At 37.8% G+C, this 24,111-nt stretch overlaps 1 protein-coding gene across 5 annotated transcripts in view; it reads left to right on the top strand.

Moving 5' to 3' along the window:
• The first annotated feature begins 617 nt into the window (after positions 1 to 617).
• The window catches only part of LOC149227378 (uncharacterized), an 81,960-nt gene continuing 58,466 nt past the window's right edge, over positions 618 to 24,111 (top strand). Inside the window, exons 1-5 of one of the 5 annotated variants that reach the window (XM_089377769.1) lie at positions 750 to 903; positions 1,233 to 1,359; positions 1,448 to 1,572; positions 1,777 to 2,074; positions 2,222 to 2,903. In XM_089377769.1, the coding sequence (XP_089233895.1) occupies positions 829 to 903; positions 1,233 to 1,359; positions 1,448 to 1,572; positions 1,777 to 1,788 (339 nt within the window). In that variant the 5' untranslated portion in view covers positions 750 to 828 and the 3' untranslated portion in view covers positions 1,789 to 2,074; positions 2,222 to 2,903. Of the gene's footprint in view, positions 904 to 923; positions 1,360 to 1,447; positions 1,573 to 1,776; positions 2,075 to 2,221; positions 2,904 to 24,111 lie in introns of those variants that run through there. The other 4 variants (XR_016247788.1, XR_016247787.1, XM_089377771.1 and 1 more) reach the window with 4 other exon arrangements.

Genomic DNA, 24,111 nt, shown 5'->3' with positions numbered 1-24,111 from the left:
TAAGAATCATCATTTATCGAGCAAATACACTTTTTATATTCCTAAATTCATGCTCATTATATATCTCTTTCTGATAAACTACACTCACCACATAGAAAAAATTGGAACTAACTCCATTGTTAAATTAAAAAATATTTTACCTACCTATAAAATGTCTGCTATTCTCACCCCTCCATAAAATTTAAACCAATACCGTACTAAAAACTAAATCCCACAAAAACTAACGCATTTACGAACCATAAATATTTCCGAAGCATCTTTTATATATATAGAGTCCGTGAGCCAGACAATAGATTTATATTTGGGACTTCTCAACCTTCTTTCCAAAGCATTGATTACTCTATTGCTACCTCTTTTGGCGTGCTTCATGATCATCAAGGATTATGAATGCTTTTTAAATTTGTAATCTACATCCAATGGGCTGTATCGATGACGCTAATTCTCAACTATGTAAGTCTTTTTTAACGAGAGGGAGTTGACTCTTTTTTGAGCAGTGGCTGGTAGGCTGTAGGCCTAGTGGAGCGGAACTTTTTCGCCGGATTCGTACAGGAGATTACTTTTACAAATGTTGATACCAAGTAGATTACTTTCACAAATGTTAACACCAAGTAAATTGCTTTCATGGCCATATGCTCCCAACGAACCATGTTGGTAGTTGGGTCATTCAATGGATTACTGTGGTAAGAATATTAATTGCAAAAGCAAAACTAGTAGGTGGCGTTCACGGAGTCATGCTCAGCACTATTGGTTCAGAAAGGACCACATCACAATTCACAAGCTGTCGAGCACTAAACACGTGTCTACTCGCAACCAAACCTAAGAATCTTTATGTGGTGGGATGTCTCCGGTTCAAGGCGTAGGTCAAGATTGCTGCGTCCAGTTCCAGCTAATCAGCGATCATATGTATGTTGAGCTTAGCTTCATTTATCTTTTTATGTAGATCTTTACCTGCCTCGGCTTCATCCTCTTTGCATTTGCATGTCTGTCTATGCTTCATCTTTCTGTTCATCCATGGCAACCGATCTCCATCACAATAACAAAGCTTTTTCCCTCTTTACTTCTTCGGCCTCCTACTCAGTCCCTGTTACGACTTTTTGACACACCACGTGGTCTGGATGTCAAGAACATGTTATCTTTAGGCATTTTGCATCGCTTAGTACGATGTGTTTATCAATCATCGGTGGTCCGGAGGTCAAGAACATTTCACCCTCTTATCTTTAATCATGTGATAGATAATGGATTGCGAGTTCTTTAGAAATGGTGGAGGGATAAAACACATTGCTTCTAGGGTAGAAGCCGATGTTCAAACATCCAGCATCGGGTTATCAAATTTTGTGATGGAAAAATTACACATTACTGGTAAGTGAATCTATGAATCTCTCTGTATACTGTTTGTTTTTTCAGTAAAAAAAAATAAGGTACAGAAATATAAGGTTTCCAAATTTAGAATACAGATGCCAATCCACGACAAAGATCTTGGGAGAAATATTGCAGAGGACAAATGTATGCTCTGTAGTCGTTTGCAGCAGACGACCAACACAGATTGAAATTTTCTTGGAGCTATCGTCTTGTGTAAGTGCTTCAATCATTTCAAACTTTGTCTTCTATTTAAAATGAATATTTCAAGTTTGGTTATTCCAAGCGTGATAGATCTGCCTGGTGTATATTTTTCCTCCTTGAATTAGTAGATAATGAAGAGTGATAGATCTGTACACTTCTCAAGACTTTTGTTGAAGGGCAAAATGATAAATCTGTATATTTTTCTTCAATGAATAGGTAATAAGCTAAGTTCGCGGAGGTCATTACCTACATATCTGATATGCAAAGGGATTCGTTCTAAGATATTATAATAGGAAAGATAAGGGATCAGGTCCTCGGTGTCTGTCTGACGCATCTATTCACTGTTTCCCAATTTTGAGATATGAGGAACTGACATCTTGTTGCAACCGAAGACTGGGGTTACCACATCTTCTAATCCCTTGTATTCCCGGATTCATGTGGAGAAATTCAGTGTTACAAGTGATTGGGAGGAAATTACAACCATTGTGGCAGCATGAATTTATGGTAGACAAAGGTATCTTGCTTCATGTACTATCTTTTTTATTCATATAAAGAAAAAGCGTTTTTTTCCACTGAAAACAGAAGTATCTTGCTTCATATTTTCATTCCATTTCATATATATATCTACCTGTACCTGAAAGCTAAATATTTGCATTTGCAGGTGCCTCAACAACTGCCAGAATAAAATATATGGACTTCCCTTTGACACATTCCAAAGACCATAGGGAAACAAAGCAGCTTATTTGCCAACATCTGACCTTGTACTCTTGTAAAGAATTGAGACAATTAGGGGAGTTTTGCAGTTGGGAAAAAAACTTCCAGAGTTAAATGTCCGCGGGTGTGAACAAGTATAGAAGCTTTCGTGCCTTGAAACGTTGATATCTTTGGAGGTGATTGATGTTTCTTGGTGTCGGAAGCTGCCTGCTTTGATGTTTCTTGGTGTCGGAAGCTGCCTGCTTAATGTTCGTAACTGTTCCAAACTGCAAAAGGGGAGGTGGAATTCTTGATCAGTTGTGCCAACAATTGAATGAAAACCTCTGCTGAAGATGGCAGTGCTGTGTTACAAAGAACACAGAAAAAAGAGCAGTTTCGATTGTTTAAGTTATGACGAGCGTTGAGATTGATTAATCCTTGTCAAAATAGTACAGTAGCACAGCGTAGTCTAGCGAAAGCAGCAGTGTCTAGCGCTTATGTAATGCTGATCGTTGAGATTGTTTCATGGTTGTAAAAATAGTACAGGTACAGGCACCGAATCGGTAGTTTTATTATGTTTTATTTGTAATAGTAAAGTGATGGCTTATTGGGTATGATAAAGAGAGATGTTGCCAAGTTTGTTGTGGATATTTGCTTTCAATTTGTGGTTTGTTTTCATATTCTTGATAGGTTAGTGGTGATGACATGGTATCAGAGGTTTCGTGACACTCTCCAGGAGAGTGGAGACATTAAGATGAATTTAACGGACAAGTTTGCAGCTCGGTAGTGTTGAGATTTTCTGTTTTAGTCAAATAGGCAAAAATCTCTGAAGGATGACAACAATAGGGATTCAGTTCCTAGATTAGCTCCAGGTTGTTGGGAGGGAGTTAATGCCTCCTATATTTGATGCGAGGGAGTTATGAGGCTGTTAGATTGTCTATGCTATATAACAGGCAGTCATTCGGATGATTTGCTATGAGAGTGTGAGGATTTCTTGATGTAATCTCCTGATTTTAATAATAAACACCTGATGCCTATGTTTGGTGGACGTAGCCCAGATTGGTTGGGTGAACCACGTTAAAACTGTGTTATGTGCTTGATATGTTTGCTGTGTGTTTAATTAACTTGTTGTGCCTCTGAATTCCAACAATTGGTATCAGAGCTCGTTGGAGAAGCGGCAGAGCACGGAGTTGGTTTGGAGGTGGAGCGCTGGCTATGCTGGAGCAGTGAGGGAGCTGTGCGGCATTACCTGGTGCGCTGATCGATGAAGGCGGTGCTGCTCTGTTAGCGCTGGCGGTGCATTGATAAAGCACATTACTTCTTGATGCTGCCGAACCGTAAAACGCTGGATTGCTTTGCTGCCACAGCGTATTCATAAAACCCAGCGTATTCGTTGATGTGCATTGACACCTGCGTGGAAAGCAATTTAAAAAACCGGCGTGGAGATGGTTTTGTGTATCAAACGGCGTTGGTACATATTCCCATCGGTGCGGATATCCATCAGCGTGGGTATGTATTCCTTTTAAAAACTGCGTGGGCATATATCTTTGTAAATTGGGTAGAGATTCAATTACGTTGGAACTAAAATGTCTTGGAAAAGCATGGATATATGTTGTTTCAAAACCGTGTGAAGCATGGATATACGTTGTTTCAAAACCGTGTGGATATATGATTGTTTTTTTTTTAAAAACAGCATGGGTATTTATTTTCACAACAGCGTGAATATGTATTTTGAAAATGGCGATGGATATTGCAAAGGATTTGTGATAACCTGCGTTGATGTATATTCAAACACGGCATAGATTCATATTTAAAACGCAGTGGGAATATTTAAAGAGCAGTTTTGTTTTGAAGAGTCTCTGTCGTAAGGAATGGCAGCGTTCAAGTTTTTACATGGAACAGTGCAGTTATAAAAATAAAAATAAAAACGCAGTGCCGGTTATTCCATTTTTTGTTTTAAAACAAAACAGTGACTCTTTTTTTTTTTTTTGAGTTTCGTTGGCAGAGAAAGCCATAAACATAATGGATGGGAACGCAAAATGTTGAGCAGTGAATTTTTTGCAAATATATCCGAGGATGCCCGAGTTTTTTGATTTTCCTTTTGGATTGGCTAAATTTTTTTAGTGAATGTGTTGAAATAGTTCCAAAGGGCAGTTTTTTTGTTTTAAAGGCAAAGGCAGAAAGGCAGAAAGACATAGGCAGAAAATTTTTTTAAGGGCATAGGCAGTTTTTTCTTTAACAAAGGCATAGGCAATTTTATTTTTTAAATTGCTGGTTGGATATTTGGAGATTACTGTGTTTTTTGCTGATATCATATGGCGAAAACTCAAAGTGCCCGTTTTGAAATTGAGAAATTTAATGGCAAGAATAATTTTGAGATCTGGAAGGTGAAGATGCACGATCTGCTGGTTCAACAAGGTGTGGCGAAAGCACTGTTGGGGAAAAACAAAAGGCCTCCTTCCATGACGGAGGATGAATGGGATGAGATGGACGATAGAGCTCTGAGTGCAATTCGGTTATGTCTCGCGGACGATGTTCTGTTCAACATTGTGTCAGAGAAATCTGCCGCAGGCTTGTGGTCGAAGCTTGAGAAGCTCTATATGACGAAATCTTTGACAAATCGAATTCTCCTGAAACGGCAGCTTTACAGTTTGCGGATGAAAGAAGGTACCTCAATTGCTGATCACCTGAATGTTTTTAATACCTTGTTGGTGCAATTAAACAGTCTAGATGTGAAATTTGATTCAGAGGATAAGGCGATAACTTTATTATGTTCATTGCCCGAATCCTGGGATCACTTTGTTACTTCCATAAGTTTTAGTACATCAGAAATTCTTGAATTTGACGATGTTGTTGGAGCCTTGTTGGTTGAGGAAACGAGGAAAAGGTCGAATGCAGACACCTCTACATCAGAGGTAATGATGGCCAGAGGTCGCTCACGAGAGAGACACTCCGGGGGAAAGCATAGTGACTCTCGCTCAAAATCCAAAGGAAAGAAGCCCAAGGTGAAGTGCTGGCATTGTGGCAAGGCTGGACATCTGAAAAAGGATTGCTGGAAGCGAAAGCAGGCTGCTAAAGAAGGCTCTTCGACAGAAAAGAAGGAAGCCAACACCACGGATACAGGTTCAGTATCTGGTTCAGGTATGAGTGATGAGGTATTGTCAGTTAATGTTTCAAAACATGATCAACATTGGTTGTTAGATTCCGGGGCATCTAACCACATGTGTATACATAAAGATTGGTTTAAAACATATAGATCAATTGATGATGGTGTTGTGTACATGGGTAATGATGTAACATGTAATATTGTTGGGATTGGAAGCATACAACTACAAATGTTTGATGGCACAACCAAAATATTAACTGATGTGAAGCATGTACCAGATTTAAGGAAAAATTTGATTTCATTAGGAGCACTTGATTCAAATGGATATAAAACTGTAATTCAAGGTGGAGTTATGAAAATCTATAAAGGTATTTTACTAGTGATGAAGGCCAAGAAAGTAGGAAATCTATTTCAGTTAGAAGGTAGAACTGGGTCAGATCATGTGTCTGTGTCTGAACATGACAGTAGTTCCATTCACTTATGGCATCAAAGATTAGGGCATATGAGTGAAAGAGGATTGAAAATTTTGGCTGACCGAAAGTTACTTCCTAATCTAAGATCTGGAAAATTGGATTTCTGTAAACATTGTCTGTTTGGTAAACAAAGTAAACAAAAGTTTAAAACAGGAAAACATACTAGTAAAGGCATACTTGATTATATCCATTCAGATGTGTGGGGTCCAGCTCCTACAGCTTCATATGGTGGTTCATCTTATTTTGTATCATTCATTGATGACTTTTCTCGGAAAGTTTGGGTCTTCATGTTGAAAAAGAAGTCTGATGTTTTTACAGTTTTCAAGCAGTTTAGAGCATTGGTAGAAAACAGCACTGGTAGAACAATAAAATGTTTAAGAACTGACAATGGTGGTGAGTTTTCCTCCAAGGAGTTTGACAGCTATTGCAAGGATGCAGGGATCGAGAGACATAAGACCACGGTTTATACTCCTCAGCAGAATGGAGTTGCTGAACGCATGAACAGGACTCTTCTAGAGAGAGCAAGGTGTATGCTGAGTAACGCCGGGTTGCCGAAGGAGTTGTGGACGGAAGCAGTGGCAACCGCTTGTTATGTGATAAATCAATCTCCATCAACGGCAATAGACTGCAAGGTTCCGCAAGAGGTATGGACAGGACACCCTTGTGACTATTCTAAACTCAGAGTGTTTGGTTGCGATGCATATGCTCTAGTGCCTAAACATCAGCGAACTAAATTAGATCCAAAGTCTAAAAGGTATATCTTTGTTGGGTATGGTGATGGAACGAAGGGATATAGATTGTGGGATCCTACTACCCACAAAATCATCATCAACAGAGATGTAAAGTTTAATGAATCCTCTCTTGTACAGTTAGATGTAGATAGAAGATTGAAACAGGATGATGTATCTGATTTCCAGCATATTCAGTTTGACAGCATTTCTAATGATAGTCATAACGACCATAGTTCAGATTCTAGTCATGAACAGGTTTCAGAATCAGATTATGAACAGGGTTCAGATGGAGGACATGAACAGGTCTCAGATGGCGATCATGAAGAAATTCCTACAGTTGATAGACAGCCAGTTGTGGAAGCACCAGAAACATTTTTAAGGAGATCTACAAGGATCAAACGCCGTCCGAGAAGGTATGATGATTCAGTTGTTTTGATCGCTAATGATGATGAACCTTTGTGTTATCAGGAAGCTGTAGAAGGTTCAGATAGTGACAAATGGAAAGCAGCCATGAAGGAAGAAATGATGGCCTTAGGTAAGAATGGTACATGGGATCTGGTTGAACTTCCCAAAGGCAGGAACACTGTGGGATGCAAGTGGGTCTTCAAGCTGAAACGGGGTGTGCATGATACGGAAGACAGGTACAAAGCTCGGCTGGTTGCAAAAGGGTTTTCTCAGAAAGCTGGCATAGACTTTCATGAGATATTTTCACCAGTGGTTAAAATTGTTTCAATTAGAATTGTGTTAGCATTAGTGGCTTTGTTTGATTTGGAATTGCAGCAGTTAGATGTTAAGACTGCATTTCTACATGGTGATTTAGTTGAGGAAATATATATGGAACAACAGGAAGGGTTTGTTCAGCATCGCAATGCGAAATTTGTCTGCAGGCTCAAGAAGTCATTATATGGCCTGAAGCAGTCGCCTCGGCAGTGGTATAAGAAGTTTGATTCTTTCATGTTGAGTCAGAAATATGTAAGAAGTGAATATGATCATTGTGTTTATTTTAAGCAGTTAAATAATGGCATGTTCATTATCTTAGTGTTGTATGTTGATGATATGCTTTTAGCAAGCAAAAGCATTGAAGAAATCAACAGGTTGAAGACTCAGATGGCAAGGACGTTTGATATGAAAGATCTAGGAGCCGCAAGACAGATTTTGGGCATGGAGATTTTCAGAGACAGGAGTAATGGTAAGCTCTGGCTATCACAACAGAAGTATGTTGAGAAAATACTTTTGAGGTTTGGTATGAACAATGTGAAGCCTGTGTCGATCCCTTTAGCTTCCCATTTTAAGCTTTCTTCGAGTTTATGTCCTAATACCGATGAAGAAAAGGATTATATGTCTCGAATTCCTTATGCCAATGTAGTAGGATGTTTGATGTATGCGATGGTGTGTACGCGACCAGATATTTCTCATGCAGTTGGGGTTGTCAGCAGGTACATGGCAAATTCGGGTAAAGAGCACTGGTCAGCAGTAAAATGGGTGCTTCGGTACTTGAGAGGCACAAGTAGTTATTGTATTTCTTACAATAAGAGTAGTGAATTTGTTTGTGGATATGTTGATTCCGATTTTGCAGGTGATTTGGATAAGAGAAGATCAACTTCAGGGTACGTCTTTACTCTTGCAGGTGGAGCTATAAGCTGGATGTCAAAGCTACAAAATATTGTTGCTTTGTCCACTACTGAAGCAGAATACATTGCTGCTTCGCATGCTTGCAAAGAGGCGGTTTGGTTGAAAGGTTTGCTTGGTGAGTTTGGTAGGTTACAGGATAACATCAGGTTACTTTGTGACAGTCAAAGTGCAATACATTTGGCTGAGAATCCGGCCTATCATAGTAAGTCAAAGCATATTCCAATCAAATATCATTTTGTAAGACAGGTTATCACTGAAAGGGGAGTTTCTCTTGAAAAGGTGCATACAAAGGAGAACTGTGCAGACATGTTCACGAAACCAGTTTTGTTGGAGAAGCTACGCTGGTGTTTGGCTTCTCTTGGCTTGCAGAAAAGATAAAATAATAATAACAGGGCATCAGGCGAATTGTTGTCAAGGTGGAGATTGTTGAGATTTTCTGTTTTAGTCAAATAGGCAAAAATCTCTGAAGGATGACAACAATAGGGATTCAGTTCCTAGATTAGCTCCAGGTTGTTGGGAGGGAGTTAATGCCTCCTATATTTGATGTGAGGGAGTTATGAGGCTGTTAGATTGTCTATGCTATATAACATGCAGTCATTCGGATGATTTGCTATGAGAGTGTGAGGATTTCTTGATGTAATCTCCTGATTTTAATAATAAACACCTGATGCCTATGTTTGGTGGACGTAGCCCAGATTGGTTGGGTGAACCACGTTAAAACTGTGTTATGTGCTTGATATGTTTGCTGTGTGTTTAATTAACTTGCTGTGCCTCTGAATTCCAACAGGTAGAATAGTTCCAACTTTTGTTACCAGATAATTACTTGGTAAATATAAAAACCATTTAATTATTTGGTTTCATTTATATTAACAAAATAATTTGTTACTGGCTAGTAGTATAATTGGCAAAATGTATGTTGTCAAGCCTTTATATATATAAGTGATTGGAAGTTCAATTTCCGGAACTTAAAAAAATAAAAAATTATAATTTTCTCGCATTCCTGTTCGTTGTCATCTGTCTCAAATTGCGGTTCCAATGAACTTCTGGTAACAAAAGAAAACTGTTGGTTGTTCATAATAAACCCCATAAAGAGGGTAACTCTAACATCCAACTGCAAACCCCTCCTTTTGTGGCTTTCAACCGGATCGACCTCATCAAACAGCATCTTTCATAGCATACTCTTGGAAGGGAATAAATCATGCATGTCTGCTTCATAGGCAACCTAGAGCTACAGCTAATCAAAACCCTCTAAATAAATCAAATAAGGCGACTTCTTTGAACAAAGAAACCTCTCCAGTTATAGCGCTACTCTCATGAATTGAATTTCTGGTTAGCATAATCACTTCCAAATTCTCATATTGTTCAGAACTACATGTCTTCAATGAGATGTTTCAACCGAGCCACTCTAAAGAACCTGCACATACTTGAGATCACTCTGAATCATCACTTCTTCTTTTGAAATTTGGTTGAATCGTAACTTTCTCTTTTGAAAATTTGTTTTTCTAAATTTAAGCAATCATGCTTAGTGCTCAAGATTGGACCAAAAAATTTATAAAAACTAAATCCTTCCACCTAATTATGTCTTAACGCGTTTCCTCCGAGATTAACTCCCTTCCCAGGGCACCTGTGCTTTCGTGAACTGTTGATTGGAATGTTAGACGATTAAAATAATTCAGACCATTGGATTGATTTTTTTTACAGGTATTAGTTTGTTACGATACTCCAAACCCTGTTGCTTTAACAAAGATCTTTGATATAAGCATCGACATCACCGAGCAGAAAAGCTTTGTCCATTTTCGACACATTAGGACCACTGCACGAAGCTCATAGGTTCTTCATGGCCATTTGCAGGCTTTTTCCTACGTTTCCGTGGCTTTCTCTCGACTACAACAGACCTTCAACCTTTAATTGAGGCAGAGGGTTTTACTACAGCAGAGGTTGAGTCTTTAATTGAGACAGGGGGTTCTACAAGAGAAAACTTTTGATTCAATGCTAGAGCGCAGGGTTTAATGGGTTTCCGTGGCTTTCTCTCGACTACAACAGACCTTCAATCTTTAATTGAGGCAGAGGGTTTTACTACAGCAGAGGTTGAGTCTTTAATTGAAACAGAGGGTTCTACAAGTGAAAACTTTTGATTCAACATCAGAGCGCAGGGTTTAATGGATTAGAGGGTACCTATGGTCCCCTCTTTTATTGCTATAAACAGGGAAATTCCAAGGTTTTGAGTTTTGTATGATCGCTATTTTTTTAAGTAATTTTAATCTGTATTAGTAAACCAATGGTCCCCTCTTTTATTGCTATAAACAGCTAAATTTCAAGGTTTTGAATTTTGTATGATCGTTTTTTTCCAAATAATTTTAATGTGTATCTGGTTTGAACTCGGAAACCACTTGCCGTTTTAAAATATATTATAGACGTTTGAAGATTTTTTACCTCCAAAATACAGCGAGATTTAAGGATTTTGAGTTTTATAGCATTGCATTCTACTTTAAATAGCTTATTTTGTATCTGGTTTGCATTGGAAACCACCTGACAATTACGCTGGTCAGCATTGATGTTGTCGCTGCTGAGATGGAACCCTGAGAACAACGAAAGGGATTTTGAAGGCCTGTATATCAGAGTTACTTTAGATAACTTTATTTATTGTATCTGGTTTGGAGTGGAAACCACCTGATAATTACATTGGCAAGCATTGATGTTGTAGCTGCTGAGATGGAACCTTGAGAACAACGAAAGAGATTTTTATTGTATCTGGTCTGCAGTGGAAACCACCTGATAATTACACTGGCTAGCATTGATGTTGTAACCGCTGAGATGGAACCCTGAGAACAAGGAAAGAGATTTTTGAAGGCCTGTTTATTACCCAGGTGAGCAAATGAGAATGGTGGCCAGAACCCTGAGAACAAAACCAGCGTCTTTTCAGTAAGCCTGGTGAGAAAGAATCTCCAGTCACACAAAAAAGACTAAATTTTTAGGTTCATATTTTTCGGACCTGATTCATTTTTAGTTCTAATACAAACTAGAACTAAATGTTAAAAGACAAATCTGTTCCTAAACTGAATGGAAAATGGTTTCCTGCTTGCACCCTCATATCAAGAAAAAAATTAGAAACGCTGAAAACTGAACTTCATATAGAGACAAACAAGGAAGCAATTGCATTTGAAGAGGCAATTGTTTCAAATGCGAATGGCAACCAGAAGTTTGGGAACAACAAAAGGGATTTTGAAGGCCGAGTTATATCAAGGGTAAGCGAAACTAGCTTCTATCTAGGATGCCTAATGAGAAAAAATGCAGTGGTCAGACATTAAAGACATTGAATGGCAAAATGTTTCATGCATGCACCCTGAGACTAAGAGTAGATTAGAAATGTTCAAGATTGAACTTCAACATACGTTGGAGACTTATACTGAAGCAATTGCATTTGAAGAGGCCATTGTTGCAAGTGCGAATGGCAGCCAGAGCCTTGAGAAGAATAGAAGAATTCGGAAGGGTTATTTATATCCGAGGAAAGCAAAAGTAGTTTTTTTTGCGTCCTTTGACACACTAATGATTGAATTTTGGAATTTTTATTTTTTTGGGATCTGATTCAGTTTTACTATACAATACAAATGAGGAGGAAATGTAGAACGAAAATCTAAAAATGGGGTTTTAGCTTGTAAAAAAGGACACTCCACAAAGCGATGTTGGTTGTTTTTCATTTAACAATGAGATTTAGATTTCAAAATTGACTACTTAAAATTTTCCCATGTTTATTTTTCAGGTTGAGTATTTCATAGTTGTAGATTATAGTGAATTATTTAAAGCAGGGGAAAACACAAAACCTGACGTTTTTCAGCCGCTGGTTTTTATAAATGATGCCCGGAGAAAAAGGGATCAGAGAATTCAGAGAGAGATGGCTATCCAAGATTTTGGATATTCACACACAATACCGCTTTTGGAATCTATGGGCAGCATCGGCACTGAACTTTGAACGTTGAAATCACCGATAGTTTTTCGGCGGGACCGTTAGAACCTGAAAACTTCTATTCTTCGCTGGATATTGAAACGCTCTGTGAGTTTCCAATACAACCATCTAATCTTTAACTGAATGTTTGGCAAAATTCGTAGTTTAGTACCTTCGCTAAATTTGGGGATTTCTAAATATATCCACGTCCGCGCGTAGCTGGATTTTAATTTAATTTTTATTTTTGTGTAAACATTTCTCCATTTGTGATTTGTGAGGTATGTAGTTGGATTTTAGTTAAATTCATATACTTTTTTTTTTGCATTGTTGTGATCGGTAGATATTGCTTTGAACGGTTAAAAATTTTGTCAGGTTGTTTTCAATTTTCTTATTTAATATTTATTATGAATTTATTATTATAAGATATTTTTTTAATTTTTTTCAAAAAAATTATATTTTATTAAAATTTAATAATTATATATTATACAATATTTTAGTATATTAAAGAAATAATTTAAATAAATATAAAATATATTTTGTGAGATAAAAGACATATAAATATAAAACATATTTTTATTGGCAATTATAAACAATATATAAATAAATTGTATATCAAATATTGAATAACTTCAACATATTTCCAATTATTACTTGTTCTTTAATGTATTTAAAAGTAGATATTTCTCTAAATTATTCTTAAAGTAAAATACTTTCCATTTTTTAAACCAATGGTTTTTACCTCTAGATGTCTTTTCATTAATGCATTGTAGTTTGCTCATTTTTTTTGGTGAGAACATTGTTGATATTATCTTTATGTTAAATATAACTTATTAGAAAAATAAGTTTTTATTTTTTCAAATGTTATTTCTATAATAAAATAGGATAAAAATGATAATATCAATATCATTTATATTTATTATTAGTTAATAAATTTATATTAACTTTAAATTATATTATATTGAAAATACTTTAAAGATGTTTATTAATGGTTTTGAATCAAGATGTGATTTAAAGATGTTTATTAATAGTTTTGAATCAAGAGATGTTTTACAATATGGGTTAGATCATTGGATGGAATGTTAGAAGATTGAAGATTTTTAGGCATAAAAAAAACTAATATTTATGGTGTTTAAAGTAATCAAACAACTGATTTAGTTAAGAGAAAACAAATAATTATGGTGTTTAAAGTAATCAAACAATTGATTCTTGTTGAACAATTTCTTGATGGCTTAATGTTGAGGCTTATTCCGCTTTCGTTTCTCCTGGTCTATTTGTTCATCAACCCTTCCAACCTCAAGTTCTTGCAGTAAATTTTTCATTCATGTTTGGTCAGTATATTATTGTTTCATTTTAATTAAATTTTCCATGAACATTTATGTTTGGTCAGTATATCATTGTTTCATTTTAATTAAATTTTCCATGAACATTTATGTTTGGTCAATGTATTACTTTTTGTTGCAATTGACATTAAGTATATGAGCGTGTAGAAATTCTACAAATTCTCTACAAATCTCGCTGTGAGACCTATGTAGAAAATCTGCTTGTAGATTAACCCGATAATGCAATATAACCAAAGCAAAATACTATAACCTACTTCTACTCACAATTTGTGGAAGCTTAAAAGATCGAGTAAGATCGCGCTGAACACATATAACCAGAAGAATAATAATCAATGCACAATACACATGAAAATACTTTGGGGAAAGCCTGAGCTAAAAACCCCACTACCTGTATTATCATACAAGGTGGAAATACATAGAGATTATACAAAGCCTTAGCTCTCGTAGCTAGCCAGCTCTCAGTACAATCCTCACTGATGCTCACAGGAAATCCTAGCTTCTCTCCAGCCTTCTCCTCTGCCCTCCAAGCTCTTATTTCCTTGCACTGTTCCTCTGGGATGATCTTCTCCAACGAAGTGGAAAATTGATCTCACACACTGATCTAACACCCTGTATGAACTGCGCAATCCTCAAGGAATGATTCCTTCTGCATGCATGAGTTTTCTTTATAGGAAAACACATGCAACTAATAGTACATTTTCCTTGACTTTAATCTCAGCTGGGTCTTTCTCAGAATAGACATGCATGAGTTTTTGATGAGAGAATCTTCAATTAACTGGAGTACACTATTTGAGTGCATGCATGCATCAACTCACTGATAACTCACCATTAGTTTCCCAAACAGTTGGAACTAATTTAACTAGACTTCACTCAGTAAACTGAGTTAACTAATTATAACTCAAATATAACTCAATCTTATCTCCTTAATTTAAGAGATAACTCTTGCATGACTTCAGAAAGACTTCTAACTTGAATTTCTCCAACTAATTAATCCATAATTAATTAATTAATTATTTCCAAGTAGCTGGTGAGACTAAATTCGATTTTTAATTCAAAATTTTAATTCAAGGACAAATTAAAATTGGAATCTTCTTGATTCTATTTTTATCATTTCTTGTTGCTATTTTCAACACTCCCTCTCAACAAGAAAGGAATTCAACTCGATCCCGATCGTGAACCTTTGGAATGTTATGCATGCAACACTTCTTTCTAGTGTTGTTGCTCTAACAATTCTAGAAACAAAAAAAAACATCCAACCTGAATCAGTAAGATGCATCTATCATCAAAGTCTCTGATTGTTATTGCCTTTGTCAACTGAAAACTTTGCGCTTCTACTGAATCTGCCTTTCTGCACTGTTGTCAATCCTTCTCTATGCACTTCAGTATATGACTACTCTAGCTTCTGTCACTTTGATCTCTCACTGCACCAATCCCATTGATTCCTCCCACTACTATGTACTTTGGGCTCCTGTAGCAAGGTACGATCCATGAGATAAAACCTCTCAATGGACCCTACCCAATTTCAGCCTTCTTGGGACTATCACTTCACATCGCCCCATGTATCCAGTGTACCTCTCAAGTGACCTCCTCTGTCTGTGCTGAGAAGATGGTGCTCCCACACTCTCTCTCGCATCCTTCAACAATCTATCAGCTTCTCTTGTGCGCTTCCGTCCATCTCTGGAAGACTCTGCTTGAGTGGATGTCTTCACTCGACCTCCTCTCTGCTTCTCCAATTATGGCTCCTCCACAATTGTCTGAGACTTCTTCTGGGACTGCATGTTGAGAGGTAATTTACTCTCCCTCTCAACCACCAAGTCTCTAACATTTGCCTTGCTCCTGAAGGCTTTGCATGCATCTTGAACCTCAAGAGCATACAGGTTCTTAACTCGTGAACCGATCTGTTTCACCTGTCTTGTGGTGATGTGTCTAAGGAAAACCTTTCCCTTACTAAAAAACACATCATAGCCACAGTCTTCTAATACCGCGACTGATACCAAGTTCTTCTTCAGTCCAGGCACATACTTCACATCTGTCAAGGTGATAGGAGCTCCATGCTCCCTCTGAAAAGCAACCGTGCCCACTCCTGAAACACCATACCTTCCGTCATCACCCATCTCTTTGTGCATCTTGAGGTCTTTCTCCTCCAAGGAACTGAATAAACTTTTATCGCCTGTCATGTGGAATGAGGCTGCACTATCAAGATACCAAACACAACCCATCATCAATGACACCATGCATGTAATGAGGGTGAAGTCCATTTCAAATTGAGAGGCCAATGACTCACCTTCCGATCCTTCTGAGGATCCCTTCTTGTACTTCTTCGATGGGCAATTAGTCACATAATTTCCCATCTCGTGACAATTAAAGCATCTCACTTTAGACTTCTCACCCTTCTTCCCTCCATCAGAAGAATTTGATTTGGAATGGGAAGCCTTCCCCTTCCGTTTCCTTGCCTTACTTGCTAAGGCCAGATTTTCTTCATCATCATCCTTGAATGAAGAACCATCTCATGTGCTCCTCCTGATCTCCTCCTGCATCAGATTCGACCACAGTCGTTCCCAATCCGACAGTTTCTCCCTTCCATTCACAGAGTCTTGGTAGCTATTCCAGCTCTTTGGAAGGCCAAGGAGAGTGAGGCTCACCATATCATCATCGGCAGTAGTTATTCCCACACTGCTAAGCTCATCTCTGCAGGTGGTGAGCTTGTTCAGATATGTGGAAATAGTATTGCCCTTCTCCATCTTGATTCTTTGAAGCTTATCCTTGAGCGCCAATTTCCTCTGGTCACTACTGTTCTGGTAGAGGTCCTTCAATGTCTTCCACATTGAAAATGGAGTATCCTTCCCATGGAGACTCGAGACAATATGGTCTCGAACTCCCTCAAGGATGATCTGTCTTGCCTTCGCCACACACTTCTTCCACTCAGCCAACTCTTGTGCATTAGTTGAAGCTGGCTTTTGGATTTCTTGATTAATGAATTCCTTCAAGCCATTGTCTTCTAATATAGCCTCCATTCTATCTTTCCATGCTATGTAATTCGAGCTACCTTCCAAGGCATACTGGAGTTTCAAGCCATAGAACGCCATTGGCCAATCTTGAAGTATGATAAGAATTCAATTTGCACTTGCAACCCCGAACTTCAAACTTCGAATTCTCTTCTCAATATATTGTTCACAACTCTGATAAACTTAGCTCTGATACCATTTAGAAATTCTACAAATTCTCTACAGATCTCGCTATGAGACCTATGTAGAAAATATTCCTGTAGATTAACCTGATAATGCAATATAACCAAATTAAAATACTATAACCTACTTCTACTCACAATTTGTGGAAGCTTAAAAGATCGAGCAAGATTGAGTTGAACACGTATAACCAGAAGAAGAATAATCAATGCACAAGACACATGAAAATACTTTGGGAAAAGCCTCAGCTAAAAACCCCACTATTTGTATTATCAAATAAGGTGGAAATACATAGAGATTATACAAGGCCTTAGCTCTCACAGCTATCCAACTCTCAGTACAATCCTCACAAATGCTCACAAGAAATCATGGCTTCTCTCCAGCTTTCTCTTCTGCCCTCCAAGCTCTTATTTCCTTGCATTGTTCCTCGAGGATGATCTTCTCCAACCAAGTGGAAAACTGATCTCACACATTGGTCTCACACCCTGTATGAACTGCGCAATCCTCAAGGAATGATTCCTTCTGCATGCATGAGTTTTCTTTATAGGAAAACACATGCAACTAATAGTACATTGTCCTTGACTTTAATATCCACTAGGTCTTTCTCAAAATAGACATGCATGAGTTTCTGATGAGAGAATTTTCAGTTAACTGGAGTACGCTAGTTGAGTGCATGCATGCATCAACTGACTGATAACTCACCATTAGTTCCTCAAACAGTTTGGAACTAATTTAAATCGACTTAACTCAGTAAACTAAGTTAACTAATTACAACTCAAATATAACTCAATCCTGTCTCCTTAATTTAAGGGATAACTCTTGCATGACTTCAGAAAGACTTCTAACTTGAATTTCTCCAACTAATTAATCCATAATGAATTAATTAATTATTTCCAAGCAGCTGGTGAGACTAAATTTGTTTTTTAATTCACAATTTTAATTCAAGGACAAATTAAAATTGGAATATTCTTGATTCTATTTTTATCATTTCTTGTTGCTATTTTCAACACTCCTTCTCAACAAGAAAGGAATTCAACTCGATCCCGATCGTGAACCTTTGGAATGTTATGCATGCAACACTTCTCTCTAGTGTTGTTGCTCCAGCAACTCTAAAAACAAAAAAAACATCCAATCTGAATCAGTATGATGCATCTGTCATCAAAGTCTTTGACTATTATTGCCTCTGTCAATTGAAAACTTTGCGTTTCTGCCTACTCTGCCTTTCTGCACTGTTGTCAATCCTTCTCTACGCTCTTCAGTATCTGACTACTCTAGCATCTGTCACTTTGATCTCTGACTGCATCAATCGCACTGATTCGTCCCGCTACTATGTACTTTGGGCTCCCATAGCAAGGTACGATCCATGAGATAAAACCTCTCAATAGACCCTACCCAATTTCAGCCTTCTTGGGACTATCACTTCACACCGCCCCAACAAGGGCCATGTATCCAGTGTACCTCTCAGGTGACCTCCTCTGTTTGCGCTGAGAAGATGGTGCTCCCACATTCTCTCTCGCATCCTTCAACAATCTGTCAACTTCTCTTGTGCGCTTTCATCCATCTCTGGAAGACTCTGCTTGAGTGGATGTCTTCACTCGGTCTCCTCTCTACTTCTCCAATTGTGGCTCCTCCACAATTGTCTGAGACTTCTTCTGGGACTGCATGTTGATAGGTAATTTACTCTCCCTCTCAAACACCCAATCTTTAACATTTTCCTTGCTCCTCAAGGCTTTGCATGCATCTTGAACCTCAAGAGCATACAAGTTCTTGACTCGTGAACTAATCTGTTTCACCTCTCTCATGGTGATGTGTCTAAGGAAAACCTTTCCCTTACTAAAAAACACATCATAACCACAGTCTTCCATTACCACGATCGATACGAAGTTCTTCTTCATTCCAGGTACATACTTCACCTCTGTTAAGGTGAAAGGAGCTCCATGCTCCGTCTAAAAAGAAACTGTGCCCACTCCTAAAACACTATACCTTCCATCATCACCCATATCTATGCGCATCTTGAGGTCTTTCTCCTCCAAGGCACTGAATAAACTTTTATCACCTGTCATGTGGAATGAGGCTGCACTGTCAAGATACCAGACACAACCCGTCATCAATGACACCATGCATGCGATGAGGGTAAAGTACATTTCGAAATGAGAGGCCAATGCCTCACCTTCCGATCCTTCTAAGGATTCCTTCTTGGACTTCTTCGATGGAAAATTAGTCACATAATGTCCCATCTTGTGACAATTAAGGCATCTCACTTTAGACTTCTCACCCTTCTTCCCTCCATCAGAAGAATTCGATTTGGAATGGGAAGCCTTCCCCTTTCGTTTCCTTGCCTTACTTGCTAAGGCCAGATTTTCTTCATCATCATCCTTGGATGAAGAACCATCTCGTGTGCTCCTCCTAATCTCCTCCTACATCAGATCCGACCACAGTCGTTCCCAATCCGGCAGTTACTCTCTTTCATTCATAGAGTCCTGGTAGTTATTCCAGTCTTTGGAAGGCCAAGGAGAGCAAGGCTCACCATATCATCATTGACAATAGTTATTCCCACACTGCTAAGCTCATCTCTGCAGGTGGTGATATGTGGAAATAGTATCGCCCTTCTCCATCTTGATTATTTGAAACTTATCCTTGAGTGCCAATTTCCTCTGGTTGCTACTGTTCTGGTAGAGGTCCTTCATTGTCTTCCACATTGAAAATGGAGTATCCTTCCCATGGAGACTCAAGACAAAATGGTCTCGAATTCCCTCAAGGATGATCCGTCTCGCCTTTGCCACACAATTCTTCCACTCAGCCAACTCTTGTGCATTAGTTGAAGTTGGCTTTTGGATTTCTTGATCAATGAATTCCTTCAAGCCATTGTCTTCTAATATAGCCTCCATTCTATCTTTCCATGATCTGTAATTCGAGCTATCTTCCAAGGCATACTCGAGTCTCAATCGATAGCACCATTTGCCAACCTTGAAGTATGATAAGAATTCGATTTGCACCTACAACCCCGAACTTCAAACTTCGAATTCTCTTCTCAGTATACTGTTCACAGCTCCTATAAACTTAGCTCTGATACCATTCATAAATTCTGCAAATTCTTTACAAATCTCGCTTTGAGACCTATGTAGAAAATCTGCCTGTAGATTAACCTGATAATGCAATATAACCAAAGCAAAATACTATAACCTACTTCTACGCACAATTTGTGGAAGCTTAAAAGATCGAGCAAGATCGAGCTGAACACATATAACCAAAAGAAGAATAATTAATGCACAATACAATAATTAATTTACCCTGGCCTCTCTGGAGTCTGAACTATTTGTACTGATCCACAACCTAGAAGAACAATTATGATAAGTTCAGTTACTTTCCTGATGAGGTCCACATCCAGGGATATTTTCACTGAAGCAGTTCGCTGCGATTAGAAACTTATGTGGATAATATATATCTCTTGTAGTAATTCGTTTGTCCTAGAAGGAGCTAATACCCATTGACTGTGCTCAGGCAGAGCTCGCTCATGTGCTAATTTCTTGTTGCAAGAAGGCTAGGTTCTATAGGTTTTAGCCAATGTGAAAGGCTAGCATCCACATAGACAACACCACTAGGTGGAGCCTCCCCAAGCATGGTATTTGAGTGACTTTTCACCGCCAATGAGATGTTTTCTTGATTTGTAAAGTTTCCCAGTTGGGATGAAATGGGACTAGAGATATAAATTTCCCTTCTGTAATCAGCGTCAGCAAATAGTCTCTTATTTGTCCATTATCTCCGTAGGAAGATGAGCTTGCTATGACAAAGAAACCACCATTTTAGAAGACTCCCCCGAGATTTTGTATGGCCCCTGAATGGTACTAGTTAGGGGATTATTTTGCCATATTAAGTGGTATCAAGTGTTGGAGTTTGCCAAAACTGTCTGGTATAATTAAATGGAAATTGATTACTGCAACACAAATAGAGTTCATTGAGGTGTTAGACATACTTGATGGGAGCTATATACAAACATTTGAAATCTTCTCAGAATTGATGGAAGCAATAGATGTTACTATTGAAAAAATAGATGAGTTCAAATTAATATCACATGGAACTTTTGATGAACTAGTACTTGTACCTAAGCTAACCTTAACTGACAACACTTACAAGGTAATCTCATCTTTAATAGTGGTGTGAATGACAATTCACTCTCATACCTTCTGCCCTTATTATTGTTTCACCATCGAAAGTTAGCCTTGCTAGATTAGTTTCCGCATTCTCATCACATCTCTCTTTACTAGACTTTTGTGTTGTGGTGATTTGATGAATTACAGGTACTACTATCACGTAAAAAGAATCCCTCTGTTAATATTATGGAGCCAGCCTTGACTACAAATGCCATACCTTTGCTGTTGAATGGTTCCACTGAGATTCAACCACTACTCCAGATAATCGATATTGGTTCTGTTACATCATTAAAAACAACATCCTCACACTTCTGCACTACTCTATCTGATGGAACACATCAACACAAGACTTTGCTACCATCAACATATAGCCCACAAGTTGCATCTGAAGACATCCAAATTGGCTTAATAATTCTGCTTAAAAAAGCAGCTTTCATGGTGCTTCAAAACTCCTCGTAAGGCCCAACATTTGAATTTACCCTTTTTAATTTTTTGTCTTCTATACTCTTCCTGCATTACAAGAAAAAAAAAAAATCAATCCTTCATTAATTCATTTCTCATGTGTTTACATAAGGTCCATCCAAGTGGTTGAGCTTGAAGTTGTAATTCGTACAATAGCATTGACCAAGGATTCATCAACACTAATACATGAAAAGGCAGGTACATCCCAGTATAGCTCTTCATCAGTGGAAGATACCTCTCCCTCTGTAGTTACTCCACTAATTACGGTGAAAATTACAACTATTGCATTCAAGGCGCTCAATCCTTACCAAAAGTATTGGTCAATCCAAGGTAGAGCATCTGCAAAAACAACATTGAAGACTTACAACAATGTACGAGGCTCAGGAAAAGTTTTTGGATTTGACCTTATCAATCGTGATAATGAAGAGATCCACCTTTCTGCATTTTCTGAATTGGCCGAATCTCTTTACAGTCTTGTTCAAGTTGGCCAGCTATACATTGTTTCAAATGGCACAGTCAAAGAAGCAAACCCAAACTACAATCACCTCAAGAACAAATGGGAAATTTACTTGTTTGTTGCTTCCACTGTCAACCCATGTCCCATAGATGATCCTACGTTTCCTTACCAGACTTTCACTTCAAAACTATTGCTGAAATAAAAAATGAAAGTCCAAATACGAATGTGGATGTGATTGGTGTTGTTAACTCCACCTCACCTGCATCAACAATTCGATGAAAAGACGGAAGTGAAACATTAATGAAAACACTCATATTAAAAGACAAGTCAGGTTTTAGCATTGATGTAACATTATGGAGAGACCATTGTGACTCTATAGGACAAAACTTTGCTGAATAATACTCTTTTGACAACCCACCAATCCTTGCAATCAAAGGAGGTCATGTATCTGAATTTAATTGCACCACAATAGGGACGATATCAACGAGCACTCTCATCATAAATCCACAAGTTGAAGAAACTCGTCAACTACATGCATGGTTCCGTGAAATAGGTTATAGCTCTTCTTCTCCATGTTTGAGTAGAAACTATGGTGTTGCTTCAAAACATGCCCTACCACGAAAGATGTTTAATGAAATTGCTTACATGCAAACCTCCGAGAAAGCAATATGGGTTTCAGTTCGTGCAACGATAACTGCTCTTTACATGGATGACTTCTACTTTCTAGCATGTCCATTAGATTTTAATGGAAAAAATGCATGAAAAAGGTTGTGGAGCATTATAACAATATTTGGCATTGTACAAAATGTAATGGCGACTTCCCAGAATGTAACTACCATTACAAACTTAAAATTGAGCTACATGACCACACCGAGAACCTACAGAACATCACAGCTTTCAATGACATAGGAAACGAGCTCATAGGCATCACGGTAAAAGACCTGTTCCTTCTTTCTATCAAACCAACTGATCTAAAAGAAATTTGTGGCTGAATTACAGGACGCCGCTTCCTACTAACACTTTCCATTAAAACAGATTACTTCAATGATGTTGGGCACTTGCAACCAATACTGATAAATTCAAAAGAAATTCAATATGCTTCTGCATGCAAAGAAGCCCTTAATGACATTCAAGCAATGTCCATTTCAAAACGGCCTGTTGTTTGTCACCTTTGAAAGTTTTTTATGGTCTCTTCAAACACTACTGCTTGTACATAAACTGGAATTTCTGAATTATGCCCATGCTATTGTAATGCACACTTTTGCTGAAAATAATCTCTTCCAGTTATTCCAAAATATGTATGTTTACCCTTTGCATTTTACATAATATAGATATCAACATTTGTAAAGACTTACTACATGAGTTTTCCGTTCATTGTTTACATGGATATACATTGATCTCTTGCTTGCTAAGCTATTCATGCTATCGTACAATCTTGTAAAAAAAAAAATGGAGCAGAAAAATGAAAAATAATAGTTATCTTTCTCTTCTCCTCTCAATAATAGATGCCATAATAACTTATGTTTTTGTAATACTGTTAGTTGCATGTTTTTCCTTTTACCTATTCTACCTACACTTCACCGATGTTCAAATAAGAAAATTAATTCTAAAACATGTAATACATTCTCCAAACATGCAATACTCATTTATGAAAACTAACAATAATTATCTGTACTTGTTTAGATATGCCAAAATACACTCAAAAGGCGGATAAAAAAGAGCGGCGTCGTCTTCTTTACACACATCACAAGGATACAATAAATGCACGCTGACGACTTCTTTATAAAAACTGCAACAACCCTACTACTTCCTCTACATCCCTTCCCACCTCAAATTCTCTCCCAACTATACAAACAAACCCACCTCACCTTCATCAAATCCAATATAACCCTCCCCTTAATGAAGAAATTGTCGCTTTCGACAAAGGATAGATGAACTTTCTACCATGCATGTTTGCACAATATGCAAAGAATCATACCCAGGAAGGAAAACAAAACTTCTACACGGTAGCCTTTCTTGCTTTCATTGTGCATCATATAATTCTACCAATTGTTGTTCTGAACTGAACAACATGAACCCTGGTGAACAACCCTATGTCCTTCAACATTTAACACAAGTTGAAGAAATTCTCATTGCATGTGTAAACCCAATTCTACAAGTCACTCATGCCCATGGTGGTCAATACAAATATAGCAGCCATACAATTAGCTTCCCTCAAGACATAACTACTATTTCCAACTACTTACCTCGAATGATTTCTGACTTAGACATCCTCATTGTGAAAAGGCACAATCCATCTGAAAAGGCTTATGAATTCTTCGTTTGAAAATCACGTGTCCTTGCAGCACTTGAATACAAAATAAAAAATGACCCTTACT

Source organism: Pinus tabuliformis, chromosome J (genome assembly GCF_031772625.1).
Source record: "Pinus tabuliformis cultivar Carrire ecotype Pingquan chromosome J, CPIR1, whole genome shotgun sequence".
Classification (NCBI taxonomy): domain Eukaryota; kingdom Viridiplantae; phylum Streptophyta; class Pinopsida; order Pinales; family Pinaceae; genus Pinus; species Pinus tabuliformis.
Note: the sequence above shows the minus strand (reverse complement) of the source record. Positions and strands in the feature narration are given on the sequence as shown.